Source organism: Neolamprologus multifasciatus, chromosome 19 (genome assembly GCF_963576455.1).
Source record: "Neolamprologus multifasciatus chromosome 19, fNeoMul1.2, whole genome shotgun sequence".
Classification (NCBI taxonomy): domain Eukaryota; kingdom Metazoa; phylum Chordata; class Actinopteri; order Cichliformes; family Cichlidae; genus Neolamprologus; species Neolamprologus multifasciatus.
This window is the reverse complement of record NC_140457.1, coordinates 505,912-532,541: the sequence shown is the minus strand read 5'-3', so window position 1 is coordinate 532,541 and position 26,630 is coordinate 505,912. Positions and strand designations below refer to the sequence as shown.

Sequence of the window (26,630 nt, the reverse complement as noted above, 5' to 3'; positions counted from 1 at the left end):
ACACAAAGCTCGTGTAGAAACAAAAAAAACGAACAAAATATGTTCTCCTTCATTTCTGTCAACCACACGTTTCCAGCTATCATGGTTGCTAGGCAACCTGGGCAGCGCGACGGAGGCTAGACCGCCCATTTCACAAGCCTCGCACTTCCGGCCTCAGCGGTCTTTGAGTACGGCTCTTGAGGACCGTTGAGGCTGCAGACCCTGAATCGGGACACAGCCAACGTCCTTGAAATCCGGGAAACTGAGGACGCAGACGCACTGAAGTAACCTTCGTCGCCTCGCTGTGACGTAATGAGCCCTCGAAGGCTGCAGCCCCTGGACTTAGCTGTTAGCAGCTGCTAGCAGCTGTTAGCCTGTGGAGCTGTCATCACCGAGCCCGACACTCCGCGGATAAACCGTCACACCGTGAGTTTAATCACACTGTCGGAGGGACTTTAGGACCGTTAGCTCAACGGTCAGCTGTGCTCCCTCCGAGCGGAGATTTCCATGTTAAAATAGAAGTTTCTATGTTTAATGTAGTGTACAGAGAAACTCGTCCAGCTGACTTCTTCAGTCTCAGCTGACTGCAGGTTTCCAACCTTATACAGACAGATCAAAGATCACTGTCATAGCCGATCAATGATCAATCACAGTTTGCATATCATTGATCATAAACTGACCTCACAGCCCGCTGTGAGTCAGGGGTGCTAGTGTCAGCCGCTGAGCACAAGTTCTGTTTATAAAGTCGAAACCTGATGATGACGAAATGTTTCTCCCACTGAAAGCGTCCAGCCTTCCCTGACCCTAACCCTAGCCCTGACCCCTCCCTGGACCCTGACCCCTCCCTGGACTCTGACCCCTTCCTGGACCCTGACCCCTCCCTGGACCCTGACCCCTTCCTGGACCCTGACCCCTCCCTGGACCCTCACCCCTCCCTGGACCCTCACCCCTCCCTGGACCCCGACCCCTTCCTGGGGTGTTAACAAAACGTTTCTCCGCTGTAAAATTATTTTCAATGTTAATTGAAGAGTTTAATATGTGTGTATTGACTTTTCAGGTTTAGTTTTTCCTTGTAAGATAATTCTTCATAATTAAACAAGAGGAATAATAGTGTGATGTCTTGTGTTCATCATGAAGGTATAATTTGATATATAATAGTTTTGTTTTTGTGCAAAGTATCGGATCAGTGTAGCCTGAACTTTACTGTCAGGTGGTCTCTGAGCCACTTCCTGTTTGCAGTGGTGATGGACAGGTGGCGTCAGGTAGGAACATCTGCAAGGACGTGAGTGCAGGCAGGGAGGAGACGAGAAGGAGAGCAGTATGAGAGCCAGAGGAGGTTTAAAGGAGGCAGTGAGACCTGCTGTGATGGTTGGAGATGAGTGGGAGCGAGCAGAGTGGGTCACCCTGATGAATCCTCACCTGCTCTCAGCTTCATCTACACCAACGTTCTGCTGTCCCGACAGTTTAGGAAGTATCACATAAATAAGCGTCTGAATCTAAGTACACAAAGTGTTACCACAGATTATATTTCATTAACCAATCAGACAGCTCGCCTATTCCTCAGGTTACTCATGACATTTTTTAACGTTTAGGTGAAGAAGCATGCTGTCTGCAGTGAGAGCTGCTCGATGCGCCGTCAGATACCTCAGGGGTGTCTGTACCTCTGCCATGGACACAGGTGATACACCCACACACACAAAAGAAAACACTGATGGAGGAGAGCAGCGAGGGAAAGAGTGAGTGGGGTTTAAAGTCTGGAGCGTTTCAAAGATTAACTTCATCGACTGCTGCTCGCTCAAACATTAACTGTGGGGAAGCAGATAAGAGCAGCTCATTGTTCTCTCGGGCCTTTCACCTCCTGCTCCGTGACCGATAAACAGGAAGCAGCTCACTGACATGTTTGTGTGTGAGATGATGAAGTCGGAACATTTAAATAATCTGAGTCCTGCTAATCTGAGGCTGTTAATCCGGCAGAAAGACCCCAGAATAAAGACCACAACAGGATTAGCCAACGGTAAGAGATCATCTGAACTGGACAGGCTTAGGACAGACTTAGGACAGACTTAGGACAGACTTAGGACAGACTCGGGGCGGCTTAGAGGTGAAATTTCTGCTGCTTTCCATCCGAGGGTGAAGCAGCAGGAATGAGAAACGGCTGCTCCGAGTCTGAAAAAGGGTGGAGTGCTCGCTCCGGGTTGGCGAGGATTTTCTGCCTTCAGCGGAGACGATCAGGTGTCTTAGGGGTCATGTTGACGAGTTTGAGCAGATTGATGGACAGGTTGGTGTGGAGGCTGGAGCTGGTGCGGTGCAGATGGAGCTGGGAGCGAGGGTGGAGGTGTCGACGTACTGGTTCCTGCCCTCAGCGGGAACCGGTGACCACGAGCTCTGGAACGTGATGATGTCATCCTGCAGAGCTGCGCGGAGGGTCAGGGCTTCTTGGTTTCTCTCTGTTGTAACGTGTGTGTTTTTCAGGATACCAGCAGGCTAATGTGGTCGTCCTGCCAAACCAGCTCGCCGATGACTTCCATGCCTTCTGTCGCAGTAACCCCGCCCCCCTGCCACTCCTTTATCGCAGCCAGTCAGGAGAGACTTCCTGTCCGCCTCTGGCTCAGCACGCTGACATCAGGTAGGACTTCCTGTCCTCTCAGACGTGCTGCAGAAGGTTTACGTTTGGTTCTGTGAGCCGATGATTTTAAATCGCAGACGAGTCCATTCACATCGTTCTCCACGCAGCACAAAGCTCCTCCTCCTCGCAGTAACCTTTGAGCGCTCGCCTGTGAGGCGAGAGCAGAGTTCACTCAGACAACAAGCACATCACACTTCATCACATCACGTTATAAAATCTGCTCATTTTGAATTTGATTCAGAAAAGCTGGAACAAAGAAGAAGGTGTTTGATCCTGAAGTGATGAATGATTGAACTTCTGTTCTGCAAACTGAGAGGAGCGAGCAGGAAGAGACTCGCTCAGCCTGAGAGGACAGTGGGCGGGCCGGCAGGTGCTGTGACACCACGGGTGCATCGACCCAAAGCCTGAAGGCTCACAGTGTTTTATTTTTCTGCCTTATACCCATCTGACTCCAACGAAGGGCGGAGCTTTCCGACTGTGTCTGTTTATTTTTCCTGATCGTTTCCTGCTTGTGTTTCTTGTAGGACGGACATCTCGCAGTACTGCGTGTATGAGGATGGTCGGCTGGTGAAAACCGTCTCCAGCCTGCAGACGTACAGTGACGCACTCAGGTAATGTTGAACACGAGTCGAGGTAATCATTGAGCCTCAGCCGTGACTGCGTCCTGATAATAACTTACTGTTGAAATGGGCTCTGGTTAAAGCACAGCGACGTCTCCGGAAGGATCCGCCCTGAAATCTAAACGTGCTTTTAGCTTGTGTCCCAGGAATTACTCTACACCAGCTCCTCCGTGCACAAACACGAGCTGCTGCTTCCTGCCTCACCTGTTGGTTCCTGTAGCGTAACAGTCAGTGATCAGCCTCCCTCTGCCTCGCAGGTCTCCACCCGAGCAGCAGGCGGAGCGTCCCGGGTCGTGGTCAGACATGGTGTGTTTCTATCTGGGCTGCAGCTTTGGCTTCGAGGGCCGACTGAAAGAAGCCGGAGTCCCCGTCAGGAACGTGGAGCAGGGCAGGAACGTCAGCATGTACAGGGTACGCCGCGCTGGGCCGCGCTGGGCCGCTGACAGCGGGCTGTGCAGCTCCGGCTGAAGCACCGTGGGTGCAGTGACAGGATCAGTCGGTCGAGCAGATGTTTTGGTTGGATCATCATCAGTGATTTTATGACCAGTCGTGTTTTCTCAGTCTTCATTTATGCTCTCAGGTCCAGTCGACTTCCTGAATTATTTCACGTTCACTGTGACACACTCGTAAAGTGTCCGAGGGGTAGAAGGGAAGTGGGAGTAGCCACGCCCACCAGCAGCGTTTGTGTCATTCTGTCGCTAAACACGAGCTCGGAAAGAGGAGCGTAGAGCGCGGTCATGTGACAGTGCACATTTGGAATCACGCTTCTCCACCAGCTCATCAGTGTGTGTGTGTGTGTGTGTGTGTGTGTGTGTGTGTGTGTGCGCAGACTGCAGTTCCCTGTGTTCCTGCAGGAGCGTTCAGCTGCCCTCTGGTGGTCACGATGCGTCCCGTCCCAGCCGCTCTGTTGGATGCAGCAGTGAGAGTCACTCATCTCAACCCACTGGCACATGGAGCTCCTGTACACATAGGAGATCCAGGTACACACACACACACACACACACACACACACACACACACACACACACACACACACACACACACCTGCAGCTCCTCTAACAGCCAGCAGAGGCAGCAGTGAGTCAGCCTCCATGTTAAAACCTTACATGTTTACAGGATGATACACAAACTGTTTGACCTCTGAGGTCTCTTCAGAACAACAGTTTAGGCTGAATTATTAGGGGCGTGGCCTCTGTGACTGACAGGTGGCTGTAGCTGCTAGCTTCACCTCAGCTAATCTGAACAAAACTCAGATGATGAGGCTTCAAAATGTCGAGATGACTGTGGCCATCTTTTTTATACAGTGTGTGTGTGTGTGTGTGTGTGTGTGTGTGTGTCTGTGTGTCTGTGTGTGTGTGTAGCTCTCCTCGGCATCCAGGACCTGTCCAGGCCGGATTATGGTGATGCGGTGGAGCTGCAGCCTGGTGATATCACAGTCTTTTGGGCGTGTGGCGTGACCGCGATCGAGGCGATCCTCAGCAGCAGTGAGCACTCTGATTGGCTAATACTGTGCTTACATCACAGCCTGCAGAGGACCTGAACAGTTTGTCTCTTTCAGAGCCTCCGCTGGCCTTCAGCCACTCGCCCGGCTGCATGTTCCTCACCGACATTCCTGACTCGCCTACCTCCACCATAACTCCGCCCACTGCGGCCAAATCCCATCCTGAGCTGACCCCCCTGTGCTTCCAGGTGTCCCAGAATCCCTTGCTGTACAGCCTGGTCTCTCAGGGGATGGCGGCGAAGATCAGACAGCTGGAGGTGATGATCGGAGAAGATCCAGGTAGAACGGCCGGGATGCTTTTTTAGGAGCGAATAACTGAGCTGATGATGGAGCAGGTGGAGCCTGATGAAGCTCCTCAGGTGCTTCAGCTGAGTCCATGACTCAAGTTTATTCTGCAGAAAAACAAACAGACCATAAAAACCAGCTGTCCTCACCGTCTGCCACACCTGTGCATGGCGTCCACGGCCGCGCGCAGACATATGAAGCTCCTTTACTGTCATACGGGTGGTGCTGCTTTTTATTCTTGTGCATCACAGAGGCTGCTACACCTGCAGCGTGTTTGATGAAGGGACAGTTTTTGGGTTTACCTGCAGACTGAACGTTGTCCTTTCACCTGCAGCCAGAGCTCCTCAGAGTTTCATGTGGTCGTCCTCCTACCTGCCCGTCTGAGCAGCACCTGTCGGGTCGCCGCTTCCTGTTCTTCTTTGTTTGAACGTTTGTGTCTGTGCGTCTGCAGGTGAGCGAGGCATCAGAGCTTTATTCGTTCAGGATGAACTCCTGCGCTCCTGTCTGGCTCTATCCCATTCCTCCTCTGTTGCCATAACAACGGGCTTCCCAACACACTACATGCACAGGTACACACACACACACACAGCGCTGCTTCCTGGTTCTGTGTGACCAGGAAGTTCAACATCGGATTATATCAGACTGTAAACAAATGATGGCGGTGGCGTCAGAAGCTGCCTCCATCATTTGTTTACAGTCTGTGATGGGGGAGAGGTCACGAGTAACGCAGGTGATCCTCAGCATTTGCGTCTCCTCTTCAGCCCTCCCGATGAAACCGACGGCCCACCAGGAGCAATTGCCATGGCAACCATGCTGCTGTCTCTGGGGAAACAGGTGACCATGGTGACGGATCGCCGGGCGCTGGAGATGAACCGCGCCATCATCGATGAAGCAGTGAGGACAGGTGAGAGTTTTAATTCTGCTCTGGGATGAATTTAATTTAGAAATGTTCAGAATGAGAAAATAAAATGTGACTTTCAAAATAAAGTGCAAGAAACTGCTGTGATGTCACCCTCAGGAGTCCTGAAGGCTGCTATCCCATTGGTCACTTTTGAAGACGGTGGTCCAGACGCTGCGCGGCACTTCCTGTGTCACCATGGAGACCCTAACAAGCCCAGGTGAGCTGGCGTGTGAGGCACCTTCACAGATAGGCTGGATTTGTTGGTCCAGCTGAGCTGTGCATGATGGGAAAAAGTCCAGTTCAGAGATCAGCAGCTCTCCGTCACAGACCTGCTCCACCCTCTGCAGCGAGTCCAAACACACGTGAAATAAAATAAAAATAAAATAAAATAACGACATGCAGTGTGTGCAGCAGGAGTGCTGTGACGAAAGCAAAAGGACACGTCTAACATTACGATGATGTCATCATAATGCAGAAAACCTCCAAAACAAATAAAAAGCATCTCTGAGTGTTCGGCAGGTTTGTGAATCATCAGTCACACGTGAGCCCAAACAACAGGAAACGAGCACAGACTGTTCTTTAACTGTTATTCACACCTGCACAGGTACGGCTGCAGGTTCTAATGTGACACTGATGCTCGTTACCAGATTCGACCACCTGGTGGCGATAGAGCGCAGCGGACGCGCCGCAGATGGGAACTACTACAACATGAGAGCAGTGAACATCAAACATCTGGTGGATCCCGTGGACGACCTGTTCATCGCTGCCAAGCACATACCTGGAATCGGCACCACAGGCGGGAACCCTCCCACCATCTGATCATTACACTCTGTGATAAATCCAGCAGCCAATCACGACTCACAGGAGACTGAACGATTTGTGTGTCTGTGTGTGCGTGTGTGCAGGAATCGGTGATGGCGGGAACGAGCTGGGGATGGGGAAGGTGAAGGAGAAGGTGCAGAGCCTGATGCCTAAAGGCGGTCTGATCGCCTGTGAGGTTCCTGCAGACCACGCCGTCACCGCAGGTACGGCCTCTGCGAACACAGCAGCTGTCGCAGCATCATGCTGCTCACTGTGGCAGCACTGATGGATGCTGTAAATGAGAACATCAGTCAGCTCGCTGTGACCTCGTCCGCCATCTTAACCTGGTGTGACTTCCTGCACCAACACTGAGCTGCTGTGACCGTTTCAGCTGTTCTTCCTCTTTGAAGAACAGCTACGAAAGCTGCATCAGCAAAAGAAGGTAGAAGGTTTGGACAGTTGGTCACAGCGCTGCTGTCCAAACACTGACAGACACAACAGCTTCAGTAACAGCAGAGGAGGGCGGAGCCAGCAGCAGGCGTATGCAGGCTGAGCGATCAGCTGGTGTGAGCTAACTAACCCTGTGCTCCATCTTCTCTGACCTCCTCCCGTGCTCCTGCAGGCGTGTCTAACTGGGGAGGCTACGCTGTGGCCTGCGGGCTCTACCTGCTCCACACCTGCCCAGCACACCTGCGCTACCTGAGGAAGGGGCTGGGACTGGAACCTGTGACCTCCACGGAGCAGCTGCAGGACTGGACCACTAACCTGCCGTCTGTGGAAAAGGTAACACACAAATGCTTAATAACTCATTAACAAGCACCAAATGTGTCCCCACAGCCTCATCTGGAGCCTCTGTGCCTGTAAATATTCACAGCAGGAAGCTAACGAGAAGCTAACGTGAAGCTAACGTGACGCTAACGTGACGCTAACGTGATGCTAACGTGACGCTAACGAGAAGCTAACGAGAAGCTAACGAGAAGCTAACGTGACGCTAACGTGAAGCTAACGTGACGCTAACGTGACGCTAACGTGACGCTAACGAGAAGCTAACGTGAAGCTAACGTGACGCTAACGTGAAGCTAACGTGACTTGATTAAATAAACTGTAGTTAATGATGGCGGACGATCTCATCTCTCCCTAAACCCAGGAGGAGTCCTTCCTCTCCACTCTGGTCCGGTTTGGGATCCGAAGCGGGAAAACTGGTCACCTGGCCATGGAGGTGGATGGCCTGACCTTTCACCCCACCCACTCTGACATGATCACCAGACTGCTGGAAGCGACACGAGGCGGGCGCGGCACGTTTTAATCAGCAGAGTGACCCCCCCCCCGCGAGATGCAGCGCTGCTTGTACCGTGTGAGCAGATGTACAGATTTTATTGCAGCACTCATCATCGTTGATGAGGATGATGAGGGAACATGTTTGGGTCGAGGCTGTGATAGGCTCCGCCCATGCCCCACAAATCAGTTTGTTCTGGAAGCGCCTCAGGCCACGTTAACTGTTTGTGCTCCTGCAGCTGGAAGGACGTCCACCTCGAGGTGCAGAGCTGAGGGAAGCAGCTGAAATGTGTCTCACCTGTCAGAGGCCACGCCCCCATTAATGCAAATTTTAAAGCTTAATAATGATAATAATAATAATGAGTTAGTACAAGTTAACCTGGTGTTACGAGGGAGAAAATTGTCTCTAGAGACAAAACAGTTTGTGCATCAGGCTGCGAGCAGGTTTCGTTTTACCTGGGAGTCTATGGGACCGACTCACTGCTGCCTCTGCTGGATGCTGGGGGAACTGCAGGCTAAAATCGTCCTCTCTGTGTTTGTTTGTCAGTAAATGAGCTGAAGATGATTTATGTTTTGTAGAAATGAGATATGAATAAAAGAAATCTGGCGTTAAACAGCTTTCTTTTACCTTTTTTGATTCTTTCTTGGATGATTTGCAGATTTTCCTCCGTAGGTTGGAGTTTGTCCAAACTTACCGGAGCTCCATCAGCCTTAAAAACACTGAGTCCGTCTTTTCTGGCTGTTAGTAACGTGCTAAACTGGAAACAGAGCGACGCTGAGATGTTTCTTATTCTCTGATACTCGATGAAGAGATTTAATTTGAATTGAAAGTAAGAAAAGCATTTTTGTTTGAATCTACTTATCCAACGCAGGGACACGTATGACGCCCCAGAGAGCAGACATGCTGACATCTACATACCTGCTGATCAGCCAATCAGAAGGTTTTCTCAAAGGGGGTGGAGATGGGCGGAGCAGCCTGTTGTCTGTGTCAGCGCTGTCGTGTAATGATCCAAACACCGTCACACCTCCACCCTACAGCTTCTTCTACACAGACATGAGCCGTGCTGCAGGAACACTCAGGACTAAACGTGACAGACCTTTATCAAACAGTTACTGCCTGTTTACCTCAGCACGCTGCAAGCAAAGCACTAATAAATGTGCATGAAAACAGTTTATTCAAAATAAAATCATTTCTTTTTCGCTGTTTTTTTTTACTTTTCCAAATATAAAAACTACATATCAGAATTTTATTGTCAGATTTGCTACATCTGCAGTTTTTTCCTTAAAATGTTATTTTTCTGTTTCTTTAGGTTTTCGAGGAAACAGAATCGCTCTGATGATGCAGACAGAAACTGTCTGTTTCTAATATGATGCACGAGGCGTTCAGGGGTTACCACCTGGCGATTCACCTCTGCTTCTATTGTGTTTTTATTTTCAGGCTGTGACTGTAGAAAGTTCATTTCATGTGACGCGTCAGAGCAAAGCTCATGATCGTCTCCACTGGAGGCGGGATGTTGGATTCTGTAAATGTGCAGAAAGCTGCAGGCGAGGCGTGCTGACGTGATGGAGGGGAAATGGTGAAGGTGGAGGAGGATGGAGCGCTGCGCTGCGTGATTACAGAAGTCACCTTTAAACGCACTCAGAGGAAAATGCGCTGCCCGGGTCACACAAGTCCAACACATCCTGGCGTCTGCGTCAGAACGCCGGCAGCGCTGCGTCCTTTGGGTCCACGTGTTATTAATAGTCACGTGTCCACGCCGTGGCCTGTTCGTGCTGCTGGCTCTGAAATGGAAACAACACGATGCTTCACAAGGAAAAAACAGGTCGTTTTATTCTGTTGCTAGGCAACATGATGACATCACTATATCGGATGTAGGTAAAAACCTTTTGGGGCCTGTGACGTACCTGTGTGGCAGCTGTGTTTCACCTGTTGGGTGAGAACAGTTGTAATCACCACTGCGGAGGCCTCTGCAACCGGGACGAGCACACGGGGATCTGTCCGGGCCTGCAGTGACGGTGACGGCTGAGCGGCCTCGTGGTCGTGTTTAGTGTTCGAGCAGCTGCATTTCTGCAGCCACGTGCTGATTGTTCAACTCACCACAGCACAGGAGGAGAGGCGGACCTCAAAGCCAGATAATGACGAGTGTGGCGAGGCGTTTTTCAGTGGCTGATGAGAAGAGAAGGTAAAGAAGGAATCAGACCTGTAAGCAGGCTGACTGACACGTCTTAATGAGGTGCTTTAATCAGCTTACAGAGATAAGCTTGGATCATTAATGCTCCCCAGGAGCTGCAGGCGCCTGTGAAAAGCAGGGATCCTCTTAGTGTCCACGCACCGAGCACACAAGATTTTCCATGAGAGGTCACGCCACACATCACAGAGCTGATTGGTCAGACTGCAGGCTGAAGAAAGGCTTCTTACCTGCATTCTCTCTAATGTCCAGCAGGGGGCGACTCCTCTGACGTCTGATTAGATAGAAGTCTGAGAGAAATGAGCCCAGTGGGCCGATTCCTGATGAGTTTATGGGCTCAGTCGCTGCTCTCAGGTCTGGCTGAATAAAACAGGAAGTTCCCTTTGGACATGATGGTCGTGTTGGAGTCAGAATGGGGGGATTAGGGCGGGGCTAGCTTGTGATTGACAAGTCTGTCCTGTATGTGTTGAAGCAGCGATGTATCTGTACTCACCACTCAGGTGTGAGTTTGTGTCGTCTTTATGAAGGAAGCTTTCCTGCACTCTCCAGTTTGTTCATGTAAATGAGTCGTCTTCACACACTGAGGTTAACTACAGAGTTCCACTGGGTTCAGTGTTATTGTTCTATAATAACAATAATAATAATAATACATGTTATTTATAGGCGCTCTCATGTTATTCATGGTCACCTTACAATAGCACAAGAACAATAGCAGCAATAAAATATAATAAACATTGCAAAATAAGATTTAGACAAAACAAAACAAAACAAGCCTCAAAGCTGAGCAAAGTAAAAATGGACTAAGACAGAATCAGCTGTGATTTAAAAGTAGAGAGTTTGTGGTCCGGAGATCTGGTGGAAGAGCATCCAAAGTCTCGGGCAGAACAACTAAAGGCTCTGAGTCCCAGGATAGTCAGGCGAGAGTGGAACAGACAGAACGAGGGGCGAGTACGTATGGAGATCAGATAAATATGGAGGAGCGAGGTTATGAAGCGCTTTGAAAGTAAGAAGCAGGATCTGACACGGAGGTGAACTGGAAGCCAATGCAGCTGTTTAAGAACAGCTGTTATATGTGCAGTGGATGTAATTCTGGAAACAACACGAGCAGCTGTATTTTGAACTAACTGCAGTTTATGGAGAGATTCATGAGGGACTAGAAGGAGCAGATTTCTCCTGTTTGGCTTCATGTTAAATCCAGAATTCAAAATCCTGCTCCTCACATGCAAGCTCTCAGATAATCAGGCCCCTGTGTGTTATTAAGACTGCAGAGGACATGAGCTTCATGTTTCACCAACCCAGCAGATGACAGAGGACACCTTCACCTTCATGGATAAGTGCATCCTCGAGTCCACCACAGAAGAAGAAGTCCTGTCAGTCTCACAGCTGGTGAATCCTGTAAAGACGCTTCAGTGCCTCTTATTACCTCTGTAGCAGGAGCTGGTTTCAGAGGCTCATATTCCCAGCTTGAGTCTGCTCCATCAGGTGGCCAGAGAGGGTCACAGGTCACAGGCAGGAAGACACGCCCTCTGACCTGTGAGGGGTAGGCCTCGACAGACACCGCCCTCGTCTTTCTGTCCTCATACTCAGATAAGATTGGTTGATCTGCTCCGTGGACCTCGGAGTATCATTGACATGTTTGGACACTAACTAAGCATCACAGCAAAGCTCAAATACAACGCTGTGAGCAGCTGATCAGCTGCTCACAGCGTTGTATTTGAGCTTTGCTCTTTGTGGCCACAAAGAGCTGCAGCGATGAAGAAGCAGAGACTGTAGATCCTGACTCTGTGTGCATATTTCATTTATTTGGAAACATATGAAATGCTTTTGATGGATCACAGAAACATGTAAACAAAGACGTGTCGCTGACACACTCGTCTCGTTTCATCAGGCTGTCGCGTGCAGCGTTTCAGGTACCTGACCGCAGACTGGTTTAGGACTCAGACGGGGTTTCCTCCCCACTCACTGTGTTTACTCTGCATCCAATCATTAGTCATGATGAATCTGTGGCCCTCCTCCACCTCCGTCACTTTGTCCTGCACTGTATTTACTATCACACAAACACATCTCCAGCATCTTTACAGGCATCTCACTGCTGCAGATGATGTCCTGTGGTACTGATGCCAAAAACATCTGGATGGCTGCTAATCGTCTCTCACTTGTCAGAAATGTAGGTGTTGCATTTACAACGACGTCCAGGCTGGAATGAGAAGTGCTTTTCGATGCCTTTGTTTCGTGCTGCGGCCTCGGTAAGTCGTCTTCAGATGGCCTGTGAACGCTCCAAAATGCTGCTGCGAGGCTGCTGACGATGTCCTGTCACTCGTGACCTGTTTGTCCGTCTGTGCACGAGCTCTCAGACTCGAGTCGTGCAGGTCACCGAGGGCCTCTGACACAGACCCGTTGGTTCCTCATTCTAGACTGAAAACCAAACAGAGGCTGCAGTCTCTAAACTATGGAAGGACCTTTGAGTGCGTCTGTGGACCCGTTTGTCCTGAGCCGAGCTGTAAATGTCACTGCTGTGTTTTAATAGTTCAGCTTTATTACTGTTGAGCAACAAACTGTTCCAACTTCTGCAATCAGGTAGAAGCTTCCTCATCATCCAGGCACGGACAGAGACTCAGGGGGAGCTGCTACCCCCACCTACACACACACACACACACACACACACACCTACACACACACACACCTACACACACGCACCTACACACACACACACCTACACACACACACACACACACACACACACCTACACACACACACACACACACACACAGACACACACACACACACACACACACACAGACACACACACACACACAGACACACAGACAAACACACAGACACACACACACACACACACCTACACACACACACACCTACACACACACACACACACACCTACACACACACACACCTACACACACACACACAGACACACACAGACACACACACACACACAGACACACACACACACACAGACACACACACCTACACACACACACACACACACACACCTACACACACACACACACACACACACACACACCTACACACACACACACACACACCTACACACACCTACACACACACACACCTACACACACACACACAGACACACACAGACACACACACACACACACACACAGACACACACACCTACACACACACAGACACACAGACACACACACACACACAGACACACACACCTACACACACACACAGACACACACACCTACACACACACACACACACACACACCTACACACACACACACACACACACAGACACACAGACACACACAGACACACGCACCTACACACACACACACACACCTACACACACACACACCTACACACACACACACACACACACACACACACACACACACAGACACACACACACACACAGACACACACACCTACACACAGACACACACACCTACACACACCTACACACACACACAGACACACACACAGACACACAGACACACACACAGACACACACACAGACACACACACACACCTACACACAGACACACACACAGACACACACACACACACACACACCTACACACACACACACACCTACACACACACCTACACACACACACACACCTACACACACACCTACACACACACACACACAGACACACACACACACACACACACCTACACACACACACACCTACACACACACACACACCTACACACACACACACACACACACAGACACACACACACACACACACCTACACACACACACACCTACACACACACACACACACCTACACACACACACACACAGACACACACACACACACACACCTACACACACACACACCTACACACACACACACACCTACACACACACACACACAGACACACACACACACACACACCTACACACACACACACCTACACACACACACACACACCTACACACACACACACACAGACACACACACACACCTACACACACACACACCTACACACACACACACACACACACACCCTCTCACATCATCCATAAGTGACTGAGACTCTCTTCCAGACTGTGTCTAACATGATAAATACATTTCAAATTCCTTTAATGTTAAATATGTTCAGATCGTTTATTCTTATTTATTCACTTGATGTACAGAATTCACCTGCTCGCTGCAGAAATGCTGCTACTGCACATTCACCTAATGTATATATTATATCTAATGTTCTATCCCCCCCCCCCTTTTTTTTTTTGCAAACATAACTGACATATCTACGTGTGTGTGTGGGGGGGGGGTGGGGGGTTGGTTTCAGGAGGGTGATTGGCGTCATGGTAACTGATGTGAAAGGCAAAAGACTCAAACTGAGAAAACGGGGGATTCTGTGGCTGTGATTGGTTATTCACTGAGATGTGTTCATATGTTACATTGTAACAAGTTAATGTTTAGATCGATTCCATGTCAGAGTGTCAGGAAGCTGCATCACTCACCACAGGCCTGAATACACATGCATATGTACACACAGACACACACAGACACACAGACACACACACACACAGACACACACAGACACACACACACTGTTTCTGTTTAGACCTCAGTTTAAAGCTTTATAAAAATATTCTCTTTCATGTTACAGCCACAGATTCTCACTTTGTACATGTTCAGACTTGGAGGCATTTCCATGCAGAGTGAGTCTCTGTCCTCAGCGTTAGAGAGCTGAAACGGGCTCAAAGGGAGGCTATGAAGATGCTGTGACCGGTGTGTGTGTCTGTCTGTGTGTGTGTGTCTGTGTGTGTGTGTGTCTGTGTGTGTAAACTAACAGTTTTCTTTTTAAAAGTCAAATGAAGAGGAAACTGTGAGTCGTGTTTCACAGACGGTCTGTCTGCTGCACGCCAGCCAAACGCGTCCAGAATAAAAGTTACTGACTGAAATTTGGCTAATCGCCCGCTCACGGTCACCTTCTCGTGCACCTCGTCCCAGCGCTCAGCGCCGCTGCTGCGTTTAGATCCCGCCCCCTGACCTTTCATTGTCAGTAAGGTGGGTGCAGCCATGTTGGTCCTACATGTTTTTAACACTGACCCGTGATCAGTGTGATGTCATAGTTAGGCGGACTGCGTCAGGTCGTGCAGCACGTGGATCAACATGCAAACAGCTGTTTCAGAGAAGCCGCGGACAGCAGGACTTCTCTTTGTTTAGCTGTTATTTCCAAAACAACACAAGTTTGTGTTTGAATCTAAGACACCTGTGAGGCGTCCTCGACACCACGAGGGCTCGCACATGACACAAGGTGTCCTGAAAGGATCTGTTTGCTTCTGGTTCTTGAACCAAAGTGAAACTTAAAACTAAGAATAATAACAAAGTCAAATATGAAACAAGGTTGGAGCAGGTCCTCGGGGGACTCACGGCCCTGCTCGCTGCAGCAGCTGCGCTCACTGACCCGACACAGATCGCAGGAAACACTCCCGGTGACCTCGGCTCGCCTGGATCTCAAGGCTCGGGCGTAAAAGCAGTGAGACTGAGATAAAGTCACAGAACAGCAAATTCATAGAACACAAACCCAAAAAACACAGAGGACTGAACTCTGAACTCCACAGGAGGTCACGAGAAGATGAGCTTCAGATCAGGGTAACAGAAGCTTTTTGACGCGTCAGCTTGTGTCAAACTTAAATTCATTGATGAAAATCAAAGTGCAGGAAATCCTGTTGTTTGTTCCGGCGCCGCGGTGAAAGCGTTCGGTTTATTTCTTCCACGTCTGCTTCCTGTTTCACTGTTTGACGGGAACCTCGTCGCTGTCACACGCAGCCTTTCAGGCGAGTTATTAGACGCGAGTGTGTCTGACATGATGGAGTCTTATTAGAAGTGATGCCGTGACTGTCAGAGTCAGACACCACAGAGGGTAACGGGGCTTTCAGACTGCAGACCTCACATCCACCCTGACCTCCCTCAGGCTGTTGCATCAGCACAGACACGCCCCCGCGGCGCACAGCGCGCCCTCGTCGTGCAGGCGGGTCATTGGTGCCCAGAGGCGTGCTGATCGTTTCATTTCTGCCCACGTGCCTCCGTCCTGTCGGGGTTTTGTTTCTCCGTCACACACATTTCCAAGGTCGTGTTCTTCTCTGCGACTCGTGCTTTGATGCTTTCTTCGCGCATCCGTGTGATTAAACTCGTGTTTCTGCAGGCGGCGTCCGTTTGGCCGTTGTTCAGCGTATTGCTGTGCGTGAGCAGCGTCACGTTCGGCTGGCCGTTGTTCTCGTCCGTGGCGACCTCGTGGGAGTCGTTAGCCGGACTGGCGGGACTGGCATTGCCACGGCGACAGCAGCAGCAGAGTATCCTGGCGACGGGTCTGAAGACGACTCTGTAGAGGCCGCGGCGGGCGCTTTCGCTGACGAAGCAGTAGAGGACGGGGTCGGCCACGCAGTTCAGGGTGGTGAGCAGCAGGGACAGGTGGTAGTAGTTAAATATGGCTGAAAAACAAGAACCGTGTCACCACAGCAATACGGCGCCATCTTTATGTATCGGACGGCTTCCTGCGGGTGAAACGGTACCTTCGATGAAGCTGCACTCCTCCTCCAGCAGCGTGCGCACCAGCAGGAAGACGTGGTAGGGCGAGAAGCAGACGAGGAAGATGAGGATGGTGCTGCTGACTAACTGCCTGATCCTCGTCTTCTGATCCGGCTGCGTTCCCGCGCTCCGGCCCACCGCGCGCAGGACCCACAGGTAGCTGATCTAACAAAAACAAGGCGCCGTGGTTACAGGAGAATCAGGAACTCGTCTACGTTTACGGTGTTTGACTTTTCAGGGATTTATACTTTACACCAGCGCCGCGGACTCGTCAGAAAAACATGAACATTTATTCTCACAGTGAAGAGTTAAAAACACGACATCGAGAAAAGGAAGCGTTTGAATAACCGAGATCATCACATGTGTGAGCAGCTGGAAATGTTGGACTACAAATATGAAATAACTGAGAACATCATGACGATGTGGGATTAACCCGGCGGACTCTGAGCCCGGAGACGCGTGACCACAACCAGCTCTCGGTCTCTGCACTTCTTTAAGACCGACGCAGAAACCCTGAAACATACAAAGAGCGTGTAAAGCCGTTACCGTACCAACAGAATGGCGAGCGGGAACATGAAGCCGACGCTGATGCGGTAGTAGTTGATTGGACGTTCCCACGACTTCATGGGGTAGTGCTCGAAGCACAGCGAGTGGTTATTGGGATCTTGGCTGAGCTCCTTATGGTGAAAGAAAAACACGCCCACCGCGATCTCCTTCAGCCAGATGATGGCGCTGATGGCGGACGCTGCTTTCATGGAGCGCAGAGCCGTGAACCTGCGGGCAGAACGCGTCGCGGCGATTTTACTTCTTCATAAACCCAAAGACATCCTGATCTCGGCCACGAAGGACGAACGACGGGAGAGTCTTACCTCAAAGGATGGACCACAGCCAGGTAGCGATCCAGACTGATGCAGCACAGGAAGCCGATGCTGATGTAGATGTTCTCGTACAGCAGGAAACCACACATCTGGCACAGCCACTCTCGGTGACGCCAATCATCGTCCTGAAACAGCAACAGCAGACTGAAGGAGGATCAAATAAGACAGGCAGGTGGAGGAACTCCACAGACTGCTAATAATGGCCCAGTTCACCTCCACCTAACACCAACTTAGTCCAAGCAGAGCTTTAACACGGCCACAGGTCACGTGACGCTGTTAGCAGGACGCTGTTAGCGGGACGACGTTAGAGAGATCTGTTAGCACGGTGACGTCACAGCAGCCATGTTATTGGTCACATGATGTCATTAAAAATGACCAAAAGGCTCCAACAGCACAAACACGGTCCAGTTCAGGTGAAGCTAGCAGACAGCTAGCATCTACAGCCACCTGTGTCAGCACCCACCTGTCACTCAGAGAGGCCACGCCCCTAAAATGCAAACTTTAAGCCTTAATGTGAGTTACAGACATCCTCCCTCGTACAGCTGTTATAAAGGAGGAAATGATCTACGGACCAAACAGTTTGTGCATCAGGATGTAAACATGTTTATTTCTGCAGGAAAGTTTTACAGTGGGAGTCTCCCTGCTGGAGCCCCCGGTGGATCCTAGAGGAACTGCAGCTCGTGGCACTTTTAACGGCACTGAAGCTGAAGTCGAGCTCCAACCACAGCCTTCCACTGTGGCGGGCTGCACCACGGTGCTGTGCTAACTGTCTGTATGACACCGACACTTTGAAACCAGAGCGCCTCAGACACACCGTGAAGCGCCGAGGGAAGAGCGAGCGGAGAGGACGTCTCTGCGTTACCTGAAAGAAGTACTGGAGCCAGAAAGGCAGAGACGCCAGGTACAGCAGGTCAGACACAGTGAGGTTCATCAGGTAAACTCCCAGCTCGTTCCTCTGCTTCAGCTGAAGGGCAGCGTGGTACAGCGAGTACACGTTGGCAGGAACGCCAACCTGCAAACACAAGATCATTCACCATGCAGCACATCCTGGAGCCCCGTTTATCAGCGCTCGGGAAACACTTCCTAAAAGCAAAGACACTTCCATCACTCACCATGAGCACCAGGATGTAGACGCAGGAGAACACGTGCTGGTGGATCTGATGGTCGATGCTGCAGTTGCTCATGTCTTCTTCAGACTTGTTGATCGCCATCATGCTGCCGCTCACACTGTTTCACCCTGACTCGTTCATCTGTCCAGAGCACGCGTGCTGCTCGGCGCTCTGTGCGGTGGATTAACACGCTCTCGTCTCACCGGGCCTCTGATTGGACGGTTCGCTCTGTGGAAGAGGAGACAGTGTAGCTTAGTCCAGATTAGACACACCCCCCTGCAGGTGAGCAGAGAGAGGTTAAAGAAGTAAATACGGTCTCGTTTCTGTCTTTAAATTGAATGTGTGACGTTAATCCCACAGACATTTTCTCAGGTCGTCCTTCAGCGGTTCCTTTAGAGGTCGCCCCAGCGAACCCACGCCATCCACACGCACGCTAACCCTCTGAGGTGCAGCCCTCAGGCTGAAAGAGATTGACTTCCTGTCCGAACCTGACAGCTCGCTTGGTTACAGGCTGAGCGCAGGTTTGAAATCCAGCAGGTGGAGACACTGAGCAGCTCTGCAGTCCTCAGTTTGCAGCCACAGCGCTGATGCGCTCCTGCAGGGCACCTGGAAATGTGCAGCATGCAGCCGAGGATTTAAAACGCCAGCCCGTGCTGACTGACGAGACTTTCTGAAGCATTTCTGTGAGCGCGCTCAGTGCTGCTCCTCTGACAGTGAGAGGATCGGACGACGAGCACGTTGCTCTGGGAACTTCCTGTTTGTATCTTTTGCTGTTTTATCTAACGCTGAAACAAGTAATCTGTGCACAGATATGAAGACATGTTTCTGGGTCATCATCTCAAACCAACATTTTCTCATTTTTAAAGTTGCATCCTCTGTTTTTCTGCAGCTGTTTGAAATGAATATTTTCAGCGTCTGAAACGTTTCCTTCCTCGGCCTCAAGCAGCATCTGTAATTTGGGACAGAGACGTTCAAACTGTCCTGCAGCTCTTCAGAGATGCTCAGACTGTCAGCTGTTCTCTCCCGTATGGAAAAGAAATAGTAAAAACATATGATTTACTCATGAAAGTGGCCACTTTCTCATTACTTTCATATATTTTTTTAGTAAGTATAGAAAACAAGTTTCATTATATAATTTTATATCTGTTTTCACTCTTGTTTGCTTTTCATACAACTTTCACACAAGACAGACACAAACTTTATAAGATTTATAAATATCTTTTCCATATGGGCTCCCCTCCACCTGTGCTCGCCGTCGCCTCTTTGCAGCTCGCCGTGATCAGCCCAACGCTGACCTGAGGCTTCTTAGGAGTGAACCTTTCTACTGTCTTCACGTGTTCAGCCCTTCGCCCCAGCAGCGACTTCCTGTTGTGGTGCGGCACGTCTCAGAGTAAAAGCAGCCTGTTTCTCTGCGGTTAGCGCTGACGTCTCACAGTGACGTGGTTCCTAGTTTGAATCCTCTCTCTCTGTGTCTGCGTGGGTTCTCAGACTTCCCACTCATGACATGAGGTTGGCGGGGGACTGCCTGCAGGTGTGGGCCGGTGTTAAATCTAAAAACATACGGATGCTGTTTCACATGTATGATCTTTATTTAAAGCTCGTGTGGTGCTGGGAAAACTTTTCTCAGCATGTTTTCTCTGTCCTGGGTTCGTACGCTAACGTGAACACAGGCCTCACGGCTTCATTGGAACGACCGCAGTCAGAAAATCGTAACAAGGATCTTTGACTGTCCTAAAGAAAGACGAGTTTGATGAGACAAACCTGAACTGCTCGGTCGTCCTCTCAGATCTCTGCACGTCCTCACACCACACATTTAAAATCCTTTCACAAAGCAGCGACTTACAGTGAGATGAAATCTGTGCAGCTCAGACACACAGCGACCCAGCTTTCAGCTTTTAGGCTCCTCCCCTGTGGAGCAAACGTGCTGAACACCTGAGATCAGCCCAAACTGCCCAAAATCCTTTGTGCTTCACGTCGTGACACCTGTGAGATGTGTCTGCTGTGCTGGAGTCTGAAACACCAGCAGAGACATCAGCCCCGAGCCACCGCTGACAAACGACCAACAACAGAGCCGCGCAGCATCACAACAACCACGATATGTTCTTACAGACGAATCCCAGGATCTGCTGCTCGCTGCAGTGGACTCGCTCCGAATCCTTCATGTGTTCACACTGACCAACTTCATCAGCCTGAACATGTCTGCTGGTCACACACACACACACACACACACACACACACACACACACACACACACACACTTGTTTTCATATCTTGGTGAGGACATCTAATTGTTATTACCCTCCGAGCTGCTTACTTTAAACAGAACTCTGACGCTAAAACCACATTTTGAGTCTCAAACAAACACGACTGTTGGTCCTCACACAGATCTCTGAACAGCTACTTGTGTACAAACACAGACTCACACACACACACACAGATTCACACACTCTCTCTCTCTCACACACACACACACACACACAGACACACACACAGCAGCAGTGAGGCCGCTGGTTGTGACACGCGAGTTTTACGCAGTAAACTACCTGCATTGAGAAAGACTTCCTCTGGTTTCTCTGGCTGCTGTCTGTCTCCTGCTGTGACCAACAACAATGGTAACACTGGTGCTCTTACACTGACTCTACTATAACAAAGCTTTACAAACGCTGACCACAGCCTCACACTAACCTGCAGACATCCACACACCCACGGCTGGTGTCTTTCGTCACACTAAAAGCGCACCACCACCCCTCTGTCGTCGGTCTCACCCTCGGTGGTGCTACAACCTCTCCATCCTACAGCCTCAGTAATAACTGCGGCACCGGGTGCTCAGATATTTGAGCGTGCGTATCAGCCGGCAGGAGGAAGTGGACTTGAAGGGAGACTCCTCCCACCCTCAGACATAAACAGAGGGGGTGAGGAGAGGCTGCTGTCAAAGACAGGTTTATTAACACGCAGTAGAGCCAGTCAAACACAAATACGATCGCTGTCTCCAGAGGCCCAGGATGTGACGGTGATGGCTGCAGCGTTTTAGGCCGTCCGGGTGCTGAGGCCCCTTAAAGTCTCCTCTCTCACCTCGTCAGGCACATCCTGAAACCTCCGCCCGACCCCCACCTCTCAAATCTGAATTTCTCCATATCGGGAAACATGAGCAACACCGGGTTTCCCCTGCACGCCGCAGGGCTTTGTGCCAAACGTCAGCTTTTCTTCTGTAACTGTGATGGGACAGCGTTTCCATGTTTCACATCCACCCACGACGATGTGTCAAAATACTCAAGAAACCAACGGCCCACGTGTTGATGCAGATGTGCTAATGCTAATGCACGTGTTGATGCAGATGTGCTAATGCTAATGCACGTGTTAATGCAGATGTGCTAATGCACATGTTAATGCAGATGTGCTAATGCACGTGTTAATGCAGATGTGCTAATGCTAATGCACGTGTTAATGCAGATGTGCTAATGCTAATGCACGTGTTGATGCAGATGTGCTAATGCTAATGCACGTGTTAATGCAGATGTGCTAATGCTAATGCACGTGTTAATGCAGATGTGCTAATGCTAATGCACGTGTTAATGCAGATGTGCTAATGCACGTGTTAATGCAGATATGCTAATGCACGTGTTAATGCAGATGTGCTAATGCTAATGCACGTGTTAATGCAGATGTGCTAATGCACGTGTTAATGCAGATGTGCTAATGCTAATGCACATGTTAATGCAGATGTGCTAATGCTAATGCACGTGTTAATGTAGATGTGGGACTTTTCTGTCCAAATGAGTTTAATAAAAAGCTCAGCGACACTGACTCAAGAGCTCCTCATTAAAGGATCATCATCCACCTGTTTTGCAACTTCCACTCCAAAGCTGTGTGGTCTTACCACTACGCTAAGAAGGGCGATGTGTTTCGATACGTTTCTGCGAATGTTTGATAAAATCTGATTGATGAGCTAATCCAGGCGCTCCGTGTGGCCGCTCATACTTCCTCAGTTCTCAGGCTCTGTCGCTGTGTGAAATCTCTAATGGTTAAGAAACACGTCAGTCCTGCTTCATGCTATGATGACATGAACGGCGCATAGATGAAAGTAAGCCTGTGAAGTTCTCCCTGGTTAACGTGTTGCAGGTCGAGTGACGCACTCTTTGGAAAACAGAGCTCAGGTTGTTTTGAACCCAGAACAGAAGCTGGTTCAGAAAAAGAGGAAAAAGGTGTTTGTGCGAGCAGAGGCGAGACGGCGTTTCCAGGGTGGTAGAAATGCCCCACTGCCTTCAGGACTGAGAACAGATGCAGCTTCCTGTCGTGAAGCCCGGATTCAGATGGAATCCACACAAACTTCCCTGTTCCCTGCTGGACTCGCTGTGGTTCTGTCTCCTCTGTGCTGTCAGTCGTGTGCCAGCCGCTCTTTAAACTACAGAAACCAGCTGAGTCCTGACTTCTTCGTCTCCGATGTTCTAGATGGAAAGTTGCTTCATTGTCCTGGTGGATTCGACTGCTCTTCTTCAGCCAGTATAATCCTGCTCTCAGCAGCGCTCCGCTTTGTGCCCGTTTGTTTTTCAAAGTCGTGACAGAGGTGGTCGCCTCAGTCAGCGACCGTCACTCAGTCGGTCTGCCTTCAGTTTTCGTTGCTCGTTCCTCTGCTTGTTGTTGTTTGTAGGAGTACAGATGTTCCTCCTCCAGTGTGGGTGACTTTGACACAGCTCACTGTGTTGTGTCTAGCAGAGGTTTTACGTACAGACCCTCCAAACCTGCAGAGATGGGCTGCTGTGCCCCATGCACCGCAGTGACAGCACACCTCAGTCAAGCACAGCATCAGTGAAAACACAGGGTCAGTGTGACATGAAGCACTCAGTCCTTTCAAATAATGCCATGAAACACGTGTGCACATCTGCCTATGAGTGCAGGAGCTGTAGGCGTGCAGCTTGTTGTCAGCCTCCATGTCTCAGGTTTATCCCTCCATATGAAGCCATGTTTTTATGTCTCGTGTGCAGCAGAGGCCGGGTTTCCTCGCCGCGCTGAAGGTCACATCGTGTGAAGGAAGACTTGTTTTTGTGCTGGTCGGAGCGAGCGTCTAAATGGAGCGACGGTGACAGTCAGCGTAACCTCTAACTATATCTGTTAGCTTTGGCATGGCGGCGTCTTTGCAGCGACTCCTTAATAACACGCTGCAAAGCATTTAGAGCCACAGCAGGCCGCACTCTGAAACCACGGCTATCATCTCGCTGCATCCGTCCTCTCCGGTTTAAATCAGTCAGATTAGGGAACAGCCGGATGTGCACAACATTCCCGAAGAGCCGAGCCACGCTTTCAGACACACGCCATCCTGCATGCTCCATCCGAACACTGAGAAGGCCGTCCGATACGCGGGTTTTTCCTCTCAGCTCACAGACAGCTGACGGTTTCCCGCCACACACACTGCTCTGATTGGTCACCAACTCAAATTCAAACCCTCGCCAGGAGGCTCAGCGTGTCAGAGACGAACCGTTTGACCCGAGAGCTTCACGAGGACCGACTCGGGGTTAAAACTGCAGGAACACATCCACGCCGAGATCACCATGGTAACAGATGACTCTGTGATCAGTCACCTGATGGTGGTAACCATGGCAGCAGCAGGAAGTGGTAAATTAGACCCCAGCGAGGGTCCTGTCAGTGTTTGCTTCATCCTCAGTGTGCTGTGCCGCAGAGCTCATCCTCGTCGGCTCTGATTGGCTGAGACGGGTTTGTAAAATAAGCACGTTAACGATGCATAATAAACAGGACGGCTAATAACGGTGACATAAACACACTTCCTCCAAATCACAGGATGTTTGTGTTTGCTTTAGCCCATCGTGAGAAGTTCTGTCAGCGCACAGCGGCGTGTGAGCGCACAGCGGCGTGTGAGCGCACAGCAGCGTGTGAGCGCACACCGATGCGCCTCCAGTGCTGCTCGCTTCACGGGATCTCTGATTCATGTGAAGCTGCTGTGACACGACTGCTCGCCACGAAGCACAGCTGTTCCCATGCTGGACGTCGGTCTGCACATGAACTATTAAGAATGAGGTTAAATGGTTAATGTGGAGTCTGAGCCCGTTTAAAAAGTTAATCCCGAGTTAAACACATTAAAGTCTCACAGAAATCCAGAAGACGGTGAAGTCAGACTCTTAAAATCATCCCGGTTAATCTTACTCAGAAACCACAGACTGTATACAGAAGAGGGAGGATGTGATATTTTTGGCTGTTTCTGACATACTAAATCTTTTTCTGGGTGAGTGGAATGCAGCCTCACGAGGAAACACAAACTCAGCTGGTCGCAGCTCAAAATCACACCCTGCTGTGCTTCAGTGCGTCGACAGATACAACAGCCTCAGGTACAGCAACCCCACTGGCTTCTCACTGGGAACAAATCTCCTTTTTCTCTACGAGTCACCAGGGTTGTGTCAGCCATCAAAGCTGAAACACTTCAAAATAAAAGGTTTGAAATTTCAAAATAAAGGTTTTTTTGTTCAGCGGTGGAAATGAGCTTCCTCCGGAGGGTGGCTGGCCTGTTCCTTAGAGATAGGGTGAGAGGTTCAGCCATCCGGGAGGGGCTCAGAGTAGAGCCGCTGCTGCTCCACATCGAAAGGAGCCAGCTGAGGTGGTTCTGACATCATCTGACAAGGATGCCTCCTGGGCGAGGTGTTCCGGGCATGTCCCAGGACACGCTGGAGAGATTACAGCTCTCGGCTGGCCTGGGAACGCCTTGGTGTTCCCCCGGATAAGCTAGAGGAGGATGGATGGATATTGTTTTTTTGTTCCAAGTTTTCATGAAGCTCAGAGGAGGAGCAGCCACACATCCTGTTAGGAACACTCAGAACTCCTTCTAGTAAAGCTGCTTCAGTCCACCCACAGCTGCAAGCTGCTTTGCAACCCACCTGCTCCTCTCCTGCTGTTTCTGAATCAGACGGTTCAGACTCGAATCACAAAACTCACAGATCAAACCTAATGAGGATGACCGCCGTGATCCTGCCTGAGTTTGAATATAACAGCAGCATCATTAATGAATCATAAACTGATCACTGATTAAACCATTACCTGTTTCATTAACAATCAAAAGGAATTAATTCTGTGATGTTATTTCCTGTTTTATTTTGGTGATTGGACTTCCTCGCACTTTATCTCTTTATCAGCTTTCCTCCTTTGTTATTGGCTGCCCCTTGCTGACACTTGTCCTCCTCTCCTCCTCAGTCCACTATGAAGCGGGGGCTGGGCTGCCACCCTCTGACCAATCACAAACATGGATAAATGTCCCGACAGCGGAGTGGACAGGTTTTATAAAGGACAGAGTGACATTGTGCAGATGGACGTGCGACAGCAGAGAGAGTGTGTGTGTTAGCCGCGCTGAGTGAAAATCGCATGAAGTTCCTGTTACGGCGGCAGGAAGGAGAATCTGATGGAGCAGGTGAGGGCTACACCATCAGTTACCATGGTGATACACCTTCCTGGTACAGGAAACTCAGAGTTAACCCTCACGTTACCCGGCTCATAGTGCAGACTCTGAGATGGTTACCGTGGTAACAGACCTCAGCTTCCTCACTCACACCTGAAACCTGATAAACACGCCGGCTGTGAACGAATCAGCGCGAGGACGGAGACAGCGATCGATGTGGACTCTGTGGTCTCCATGGAGACGCTTTAAGTATTAATACTGATCAGGACCAGCGATCAATTCGTCCCACTGATGGATAAATGTCTGCCATAGCTGCAGCTGCTGCGTCTGAGTGACATCACAGGTCAGAGCAGCTGTGATCTGATTGGTCCAGATTTGTATCTTCAGCTGCTTCGACCCGTCAGGTTAAAGCTGAACATTCAAACATCACAAGTGACGAGTGTTCATCTCCCCACGCTCGTGCTCGAGTCCCCGAGGCGCTCGGAGCTTCTCAGAGCTCGCTCTGCTGCCCGGAGCCGTCCTCGGGCTC

At 50.1% G+C, this 26,630-nt stretch overlaps 2 protein-coding genes across 11 annotated transcripts; one reads left to right on the top strand and one right to left on the bottom strand.

Moving 5' to 3' along the window:
- The first annotated feature begins 113 nt into the window (after window positions 1-113).
- On the top strand, window positions 114-13,029 carry dglucy (D-glutamate cyclase). Of its 3 annotated transcripts, none has more exons than XM_085144370.1 (15): window positions 114-405; window positions 1,572-1,993; window positions 2,452-2,605; window positions 3,130-3,216; window positions 3,483-3,636; window positions 4,055-4,205; window positions 4,587-4,709; window positions 4,784-5,005; window positions 5,463-5,580; window positions 5,773-5,915; window positions 6,030-6,129; window positions 6,560-6,708; window positions 6,818-6,937; window positions 7,336-7,496; window positions 7,861-13,029. In XM_085144370.1, the coding sequence occupies exons 2-15, from the start codon at window positions 1,876-1,878 to the stop codon at window positions 8,017-8,019; spliced, it is 1,959 nt and encodes a 652-aa protein (XP_085000496.1). In that variant the 5' UTR covers window positions 114-405; window positions 1,572-1,875; the 3' UTR covers window positions 8,020-13,029. The 3 variants fall into 3 exon arrangements, with proteins under 3 accessions (XP_085000496.1, XP_085000498.1, XP_085000497.1); XM_085144372.1 differs by having other exon boundaries at window positions 115-405; window positions 1,572-1,657; XM_085144371.1 differs by lacking the exon at window positions 114-405 and having other exon boundaries at window positions 413-1,993.
- Window positions 8,477-26,630, bottom strand: gpr68 (G protein-coupled receptor 68). Of its 8 annotated transcripts, none has more exons than XR_014871310.1 (7): window positions 18,709-21,225; window positions 18,459-18,608; window positions 17,588-17,721; window positions 17,270-17,492; window positions 16,703-16,883; window positions 9,894-16,621; window positions 8,477-9,770 (listed from the first exon to the last, which is right to left on the bottom strand). XR_014871310.1 is itself a non-coding variant. In XM_085144375.1 (7 exons), the coding sequence occupies exons 2-7, from the start codon at window positions 18,808-18,810 to the stop codon at window positions 16,197-16,199; spliced, it is 1,215 nt and encodes a 404-aa protein (XP_085000501.1). In that variant the 5' UTR covers window positions 18,811-20,904; window positions 21,249-26,630; the 3' UTR covers window positions 8,477-16,196. The 8 variants fall into 8 exon arrangements, 7 of the variants coding, with proteins under 7 accessions (XP_085000501.1, XP_085000506.1, XP_085000507.1 ...); XM_085144375.1 differs by adding an exon at window positions 21,249-26,630 and having other exon boundaries at window positions 8,477-16,621; window positions 18,709-20,904; XM_085144380.1 differs by adding an exon at window positions 21,249-26,630 and having other exon boundaries at window positions 8,477-16,621; window positions 18,709-18,933.